The sequence below is a fragment of the Chrysochloris asiatica genome, unplaced genomic scaffold, assembly GCF_000296735.1.
Source record: "Chrysochloris asiatica unplaced genomic scaffold, ChrAsi1.0 scaffold00116, whole genome shotgun sequence".
In the NCBI taxonomy this organism is placed as follows: domain Eukaryota; kingdom Metazoa; phylum Chordata; class Mammalia; order Afrosoricida; family Chrysochloridae; genus Chrysochloris; species Chrysochloris asiatica.
Window position 1 is genome coordinate 5976365 of NW_006408634.1, and position 8521 is coordinate 5984885.

The 8521-nt window shown below is 47.3% G+C and overlaps 1 protein-coding gene across 1 annotated transcript in view; it reads left to right on the plus strand.

Annotated features, from left to right (window-relative positions):
- NAPSA (napsin A aspartic peptidase) overlaps positions 1-8295 on the plus strand; it is a 35017-nt gene extending 26722 nt beyond the window's left edge. The window contains exons 3-10 of the mRNA XM_006868384.1: positions 861-1002; positions 1089-1212; positions 1377-1495; positions 1891-2090; positions 4286-4408; positions 4548-4692; positions 7564-7662; positions 8068-8295. Coding sequence (XP_006868446.1) covers positions 861-1002; positions 1089-1212; positions 1377-1495; positions 1891-2090; positions 4286-4408; positions 4548-4692; positions 7564-7662; positions 8068-8295 — 1180 coding nt within the window. The remainder of the gene's footprint in view (positions 1-860; positions 1003-1088; positions 1213-1376; positions 1496-1890; positions 2091-4285; positions 4409-4547; positions 4693-7563; positions 7663-8067) is intronic.
- Positions 8296-8521: the final 226 nt, after the last annotated feature.

Consider the following 8521-nt stretch of genomic DNA (forward strand, 5'->3'; position numbering starts at 1 on the left):
CTTAGTTTTATCTCTTGAACTAATTGCGTTTAGGAAGTAGGTTCATCATTACTTGAAAATGTTGTTGTTGTTGTTAAGTACCGTGGAGTCTGTTCCGACTCATAGCGACCCTGCACAGGGTTTCTGAGGCTGTAAATCTTTACAGGAGCAGAAAGCCTCATCTTTCTCCTGTGGAACAGCTGGTAGTTTCCAACTGCTGACCCTGAGGTTAGCAGCCCGATTCGTAACCACTATGCTACCAGAGCTCCTTAATAAACCTTAGAATGAAAAAAAAAAAAAAGTATCTACATTAAGAAATTTTATATTAAAATTACAATGCTTGCTTTCCCAAAGTTAAAGTGATTTTAATATTCAAATACAATAGTAAATTTTTAATTTACTATACCACAATTCAAGTATTCTTTTAAATGTTTATTTAGCCAATGAATACATGATATTAAGTGACTTTCTCTAATAGTGTTTCTTTAAGAAGATGACTGTTATACAAAATAGTGTGATTCTATGATGCTAAATCACTTACAGTAAGTTGAAAGAATAAAGAGCAGTACACAAAGACAGACTTTTTTGATTAAGACATCAACACATAAAAGGTTGTACACTTCTACATGTACATGACATGTCTAGTCTTTAGGGGGGAGATATTTGGAACTGACTCAATGACACTTAGCAAAAATAAGTAACATTTGTCATTGTGGTGTTGGGTTTTATAGAGTTTTCTGGAAGGCTTCTGATCCTGATTGATACTGTGGGTCTTGGAGAAAGAAGTCTGAGTTGTCATATTATATCCCATCTGGGAGAGCGTCATAGAATGTCTCCAGGAAGGCTAACTTCCTAAATGTCATGACCCTTTTCCCCTACAGCATCCCTCTTCGCCGAGTCCACCCTGGATCCAGGACCCTGAGTCCACTGAGGGGGTGGACAAAGCCAGCAGAACATGTCAATTTAGAGGCCTCATCTCCTGGGGGCAAGTCTACTTTTGTACCTCTTTCTAACTACATGAATGTGAGTCAGAGCTTCTTCCTAAGACTCCCACACCCCATTGCCTTCCAGCCAAGCTCTTCATTCAGTCTCTCCTCTTTTACCATCAGGCCCAATATTTTGGGGAAATTGGGCTGGGAACACCCCCTCAGAACTTCTCTGTGATCTTCGACACTGGCTCCTCCAATCTCTGGGTCCCGTCCAAACGATGCCACTTCTTAAGTCTGCCCTGCTGTGAGTTTTCATGGGGGGAGGATAAGGCAGGATGGGGGTGGAGGGAGGACATGGGCGATGGACCTCAGCTTCCCAAAGGGTTTTGAGGCCCCATCTTGTCTGACATAACTCTAACAGGGCATTGGGGTAAATCGTATTGATACCTCCCCGACTTTCTGATGTAGGGTTCCACCACCGCTTCAACCCCGACGCCTCCAGCTCCTTCCAGCCCAATGGGACCAAGTTTGCTATTCAGTATGGAACTGGAAGACTCAGTGGTATCCTGAGCAAGGACAAGCTGACTGTAAGTGACCCTGTGAGCCTCAATCCCATAAAGGCTTGAGCCTGGGAGCGTCCCAATGTCTACCATATTTGGTCTGGGAAAGTTTGAGGAAGTGGGAACTTATTGGTGAAGGGGCAGGGCTTAGCTAAAGGGAGGTGGGATTTCCTGGAGAAGGGGTGGGGCTTCTCAAGAAAAGAGGTGGTACTCTCTGGCTGAAGGGGTGGGCCTTCCTTGTGTGTGGGGGGCTTCTGGGTGGGGGCGGGGCTTCCCAAGGAAAGTGGCAAAATTTCCCAGGCAATTGGCACTTTTCCCCAGATGTTCCCAAATGTGGGATTCATTCCTTGGTTTGTGGGATGTTGGGATATATGGGTAATGTGACTCCAGAAATAATTGGCCCTATCTGAATCCATCCCTAGATTGGGGGAGTCAAGGGTGCATCAGTGGTGTTTGGGGAGGCCCTATGGGAGCCCAGCCTGATCTTCACTTTTGCCCGCTTCGATGGGATATTGGGACTTGGTTTTCCCAAACTGGCTGTGAATAGAGTTCGACCCCCGCTGGATGTATTGGTGGACCAGGGACTACTGGACAAGCCTGTCTTCTCCTTTTACCTCAACAGGTATTGGGGGGAGGGATCTACCTTCCTGTAACTCCTAGCATCAAGAAGTTCTGCGCTCCTGAAAGTCCCTTACCCAATAAAATGACACCCCGCATTAGGAAGTCAATGACCCAACGTAGTTCCACCCCACTCAATAAGGGATCTACATACAGGAATGTCCATTCTCCATTCCGGAAGTCATTGACCCCTTATAGGAAGTCGTGCACACTCTCCATTCAGGAAACCATTCAGCCAACACCGGAAGCCCCATCCTTCATCCCGGAAGTCACCAGCTCAATATAAGAAAGGCCAGCCCGCCATTCAAAAGTTCCACCCATTAAGAGAGAGTTTAAGATGTACTCAAGAAATTCACTACCAGCTCAAAATGCTTCATGTTTCAAAGCCCAATACAGGTAATTCCTACCCAACCAAATACAATGGAGGAACCCACTCTTCACCATTACAAGAAAACAAGAATTCTATTTGAGAACACCCACTAGATGTCTGGAAGGAGCTCTGGTAGCATAGTGGTTACGAATTGGGCTGCGGGGTCAAGGTCGGCAGTTCGAAACTACCAGCGGTTCCGCGGGAGAAAGATGAGGCTTTCTGCTCCTATAAAGATGTACAGCCTCTGAATCCCTGTACAGGGTCGCTATGAGTCGGAACCGACTCCATGGTACCTAACAAGAACAACTAGATGTCAGGAGTTGCCAAATTTAATCCAGGCGTCCCACCCACCTATTAGGAAATCCAAGTTTATGTTCAAAGAGTCTTACCCACCACTCAGGGTCAGATTATCCCGCACCAGAGTCATTTACCCTGGGCCCAATGGACTCAGGAAATTCTCTTTCCCTTTTGTAGAGTTGGCTCTTGTATTTTAAAAGTCTAAAGTGTTCTGTGGACTCCTGGTGTGGAGCTGTAGGATAAGCACTTGACCGCAAGGTGGGTCAGAACTGACTAGATGGCACTTAACAACAACAACAAAGTGTCCTGCTGGTACACTGGCTTTAAGCACTGGACTGCTAACCAAAAGATCGGTGATTCCAACCCACCAGCTGCTCCCCAATAGAAAGATGAGGCAGCCCCACTTCTGTAAAGCTTTGTTGTTAAGTATCGTTGAGTTGGTTCTGACCCATAGTGACCCTGTCTGTATAGCATTTCCAAGGAGCAGCTGGCGAAGCTTGAACCACCAACCTTGTGGTTCAAACCGACTTTGCAGTCCAGCGCATTAACCCACAGAGCCACAGCAGGAGTTCATAGCCTTGAAAGTTCACTGGGGCAGCTCTACTGTGCCCTCTAGGGTCGTTATGAGTTGGAATCAACTCAAGAACAGTGGAGTTTGGTTTATCCTCCACCTTCCAGGAAGTCTCCAGCCCCTCTTCCTGTCACTCACAAGTAGCCCCCTCAGGATACCCAGAGCCACTGCCGCCATCAAGTCCATTTGCCTCATAGGGACCTTATAGCGCAGTATAGATCTGCCCCATAGGATTTTTGAGGCTGTAAATACTTCAGACATATTGTTAGGAGGGACCAGTCTCTGGAGAAGGACATCATCATGTTTGGTAAGGTGGAGGGTCAGAGAAAAAGAGGAAGACCTCCAATGAGATGGATTGGCCAAGTGGCAGCATTGATGGACTCAAGCGTGGTAACAATAGTGAGGTTGGCCCAGGATCGGGCAGTGTTTCGTTCTGCTGTGCATAAGGTCGCTAAGAGTCAGTACTGACTTGATGGCACCTAACAATAACAACAACAACAACAAATACTTTATGGAAGCAGACTGCCTCATCTTTCTGCCAGTGGATTTGAACCACAGACCTTCCCATTAGTAGCCCATACTCAAGGCACTGTGTCACCAGAATGCCTTAAGATTCCAAGACATGTAATTCAGAAAGTCTCACCCCCACCCCCACACAAGTCACACCTCCCAGAGCTAACTCAGCAACTCCATGGATTCTCTTGATTGCCACAGTCAGCTCCAGAAATTTCCCCACAAAAGGTAAACGCCATCCTCACTTCAGAAAGCTCCCAATACTCTGAAGTCCACCCTCCACCAAGAAAATCCCCATTCCCTTCCCTTTTGCCACCCTGGCTTCTAATCCCACCCCCACCCCCCCTTGATCCGGGAAGCCACCCCCACTAGCAGGAAGTGCCATCCCTGGTCCTTCCTAGGGGCAGAGGGCGACCTGGGTGATACTGACAGGGTTCTATCTCTGCAGGAACTCTGAAGAGGCTGATGGTGGAGAGCTGGTCCTAGGGGGCTCAGACCCAACACACTACATCCCACCTCTCACTTTCCTGCCAGTGACTATCCCCGCATACTGGCAGATCCACATGGAGCGGTGAGGGTCAGGGATCCCTAGTCTGAGGGAGGAGGAACTGGGGGCCTGGACTCCTGGGTCTGAGGGCAGAGGGAGTCAAGGGATCAGAACCCTGGGTCTGAGGGAGGCGGGGCTCTAGTGAATGGTATTCCCTTCACAGTGTGAAGGTGAGCACAGGGCTGAACCTCTGTGCCCGGGGCTGTGCCGCCATCCTGGACACTGGTACGTCCCTCATCACAGGACCCACTGAAGAGATCAGGGCACTAAACTCAGCCATTGGAGGTATCCCCCTGTTCACCGGGCAGGTGAGGAGCTGGTTTGATGGGCGTGGGCTAGGAAGGCTGGACGACATCAGGCAGAATTCTAAAGCCCTAGGAAGTTCTGAAGGAGCCGTTGGGCTGCTAACCTTAAGGTCAGCAGTTTGAATCCACCAGCCTTTCCACGGGAGAAAGATGAGAGAGGCTTTCTGCTCCCATTAAGATTAACAGCCTGGAAAACCTTATATAGGGTCACTCTGAGTTGGAACAGATTCAACAGCACACAGCTGCAACAGCAGCAGTAGGGAGTCCTGGTGGTGCCATTGGATAAGCACTGGACTGCTAACTGAAAGACTGACAGTTCAAACCTACCGATTGCTCCTTGGAAACCTTATACAAGATCACTATGAATCAGAACCAATTTCACAGCACTTAACAACGACAACAGGACGGTTGCAGGTGTTTAGGAAGTATCCAGAGCCAAACGGTGGGGTCCTAGGAGTGACACCTTCCAACTGTCTGCCCTGAGTGACTCAGTGGATAGAGCAGCCAGTGGGTGGTTAAGGGAGGAGAGAGCGTTGAAGCAGGTTTGTGAAGCATGGCATGTGACTGAGAGGCTTAGGGGGTGTGGAACATTTTGGGGAAGTATGGAGGAAGCTCAGGAGACATATTTAGAGCCCCCCAGCCCTCAGGAGTCCAGGTGTGGCGCTGTGGGTTAATGCACCAGACTGCAAAGCCATTTGAACTGCAAGGTCGGTGGTTCAAGCTCACCAGCTGCTCCTCGGAAACCCTATACAGGGTTGCTATGGGTCGGAACCGACTCGATGGCACTTAACAACAACAACAAAGCCCTTAGACATAGTCTTGGGTGGTACAAGATTACTGTGCTAAGCTGCTGATCCATAGGCTGGAGGTTCGAGTCTACCCAGAGGAACTTCAGTAGGAAGGACTGGTCATGTGCTTTTTGAAAAGCCAGCCATTGAAAACCCCCCGGAGCACAATTGTACTGTGGCACATACGTAGAGTTGACTTTGAGGGCAACTGGTTGGCCCTTAGGCCTTAATGACAGGCATGGAAGTGAGGAGCTCTCAGGAGAGGGAAAAGACACCATGAGTGATTGCAGGAGATAATTCCAAGGATTATTACAAGGGAGGGGAAGAGGAGACAGGGCGGGAGCTGCCCTGGGGAGTGACGTTCCTTCCTTGGAAAGAGTATCCAGAAGCCTGGAGAGTCAGGATGTTGGATGAAGCTGGTCCCTGCAGGGCTTCAGGAGGGACCGGGCCTTCCCAGGTGCCAATTTTTGGTGACTCAGTGGTATTATTCTCACCTTCCTTGCGGGAGTACCAGAATGGATTCTCGCCCAAGCGCCTTATGCATAACCACAGCTCATCTGTCGTGGCAAGCTTGTGGGTAGAGAAATCCAAAACTTTATTTGAAAACATGATTGATGAACAATAAATAAATAATAGCACTTACTATGCATCAACTGCAAGGTTGGTGGTTCAAGCTCACCAGCCGCTCCTCAGAAACATTATACAGGGTCGTTATGGGTCAAAACTGACTTGATGGCACTTAGCAATAACAACAATGTCTATGTAGCAAGGAATTCTGGTGGCTCAGTGGGTTAAGCATGGGGCTAACCTCAAGGTCCAAACTCACCAGCCACTTTGTGGGAGAGATGCAACTCTGCTCCTGTAAAAATATATAGTCTCAGAAAACCTCATGACGCAGTTCCACTCTGTCTTATAGGGTTGCTGAGTCCAAATCAATTCCATAGCTGTGGGTAACAGGTATCTATGCCAAGCATTCTTCCAAGATTACTCATTTACTTCCCACAGAATCCCTATAGGGTAATTACTGTTGTCACCTGCATTTTCAGAATAGGCATTGGGGGCACAGAGAGGTTAAGGAACTAGCATAATGTTGTACAGCAGATAAGCAGGAGAAATGACATTTGTACACAGGACATAATCTGTACCACTGTGGTATACAGTTGCTAACATATTTTAAAAACAAACAAGATACAGCTTTATTTTTATTTATTTGGAAGTACAGGGTCACATTTTACTTTGTGAATTTTACACTAATATCACCACATGTATTCAAATAATGTTTTCCTTTTTTTTTTTTTTAAGTTTTTATTGTGAATTGAGTGAAAGTTTACAGGGCAGATCATCAGTTTTACAATCCACAAATCATATACTTTGTTTCATTACAATGATAATAATCCCCTCCATACACCATCAGTTAACAGTATTTCTCTCTATTCATTCTAGCTCTTTTAAAAAAAACCCTCAGACATATATAATAATTTACACCACCAAAGGGCACATTGTGCAAGTCTGCCTCCTGGCCGCCTGCTCTCAGTCCCTCTCTTCCCATGAATCTAGAGTCCTCAGCTGCTCTCTCTCTCCATGTCCGTATTTCTGCCTCCATCTCTGGTGTCACTGCTTCTCTGGATAGGGTCCCACATTCCACTCGTGCTCTTCTCCTTTACAGTGTGGTTTTTAAATACAAAACAAACATCTGTTTTATGGAGAAACGATACTTCATATCTATAGACAGCCCATCTTTCCCAAATAGCCAAAATTAAAATGAATTACAAAATCTTCCAAAAAACAGAGCAAACTGCTTCAGTAATAAAAAAACATTAGATAACTGCGTGCTATAAAAAAAAAGGAAGAGGTTGTAAAAAGTTTGTGAAAAATGGAATTGAACAGTAATGAAATATTTCCATGAACCTTTGAAGTCCTCTTGTACACTGTGGGCCCAAAGTGTTAAAGAACTGCATTTAGATAAGAGAATGGAAAAGAGGGTTTGGCAAACATGATCTAGGGATGAGAGACGAGGTGGTACGCTGAGAGGAGATAGCAGGGATTGGCCACTCAAGAATATCCAACTACCATCCATCTTTTCTAGTACATGATCGAGTGCTCGAAAATTCCAACACTTCCCCAAGTTTCCTTCCTCCTTGGAAGTGTCTGGTTTAACCTCACGGCCCAAGACTACATCATTCAGGTAAGTTAATGCCGTACTGGTGGAGTCCTGGTGTGGTGCTGTGGGTTAATGCGCTGGACTGCAAAGTCGGTTTGAACCGCAAGGTCAGTTGTTCTAGCTCACCTCGGAAACCCTATGCAGGGTCGCTATGGGTCGGATCCCACTCGATGGCACTTCCCAACAACAACAATGTCATAGTGACATCAAAGGGATGTAATATGATTGAGCTTAAGAATGTGGGGCTCGGACTGAGACAGTACGAGGATGGGTCACAGACAGAGACTTTTTTTCCACTGGGGTATGTACAGGGTCGCTATGGGTCGGACCCGACTCGATGGCACTTAACAACAACAACAAATGATGGGGTGAAGCTCCCATGGATGAGGCGGAGATCTGTTCATTTACATCCATCTCATCCCCTTGTAGATTGTTAAGCTTGGGACCCGCTTCTGCCTGTCCGGTTTCCAGGCTCTGGACGTGCCTCCACCCATGGGCCCTTTCTGGATCCTTGGCGACGTCTTCTTGGGGACCTACGTGGCTGTCTTTGACCGCGGGGACAAAAAAGTCAGCGCCCGAGTCGGACTGGCACGTGCCCGCCCTCGTGGGGCGGAGCAGAGTCGGGGTGGACCCACGCAAGCGCAGTTCTTCGGGTGACGCCCTGATTAGGCCCCCGCTACCCAGTCAAAAAAATCCTCTAGTTCATTGCACTTACTTCGGTCACATCTTTTTTTTTCAAGGGCATGCTTTTTGGAGAGAAAAATTATTGCTAGGACCTCCGGAGTTGTATAAGAGGAGGGGAAAGAAGCCCTTTTCTCCAGGGCTCACGTGTGTGGCGGTGGTGATGGGAGGCTTAGGGGGTGTGGAACATTTTGGGGAAGTA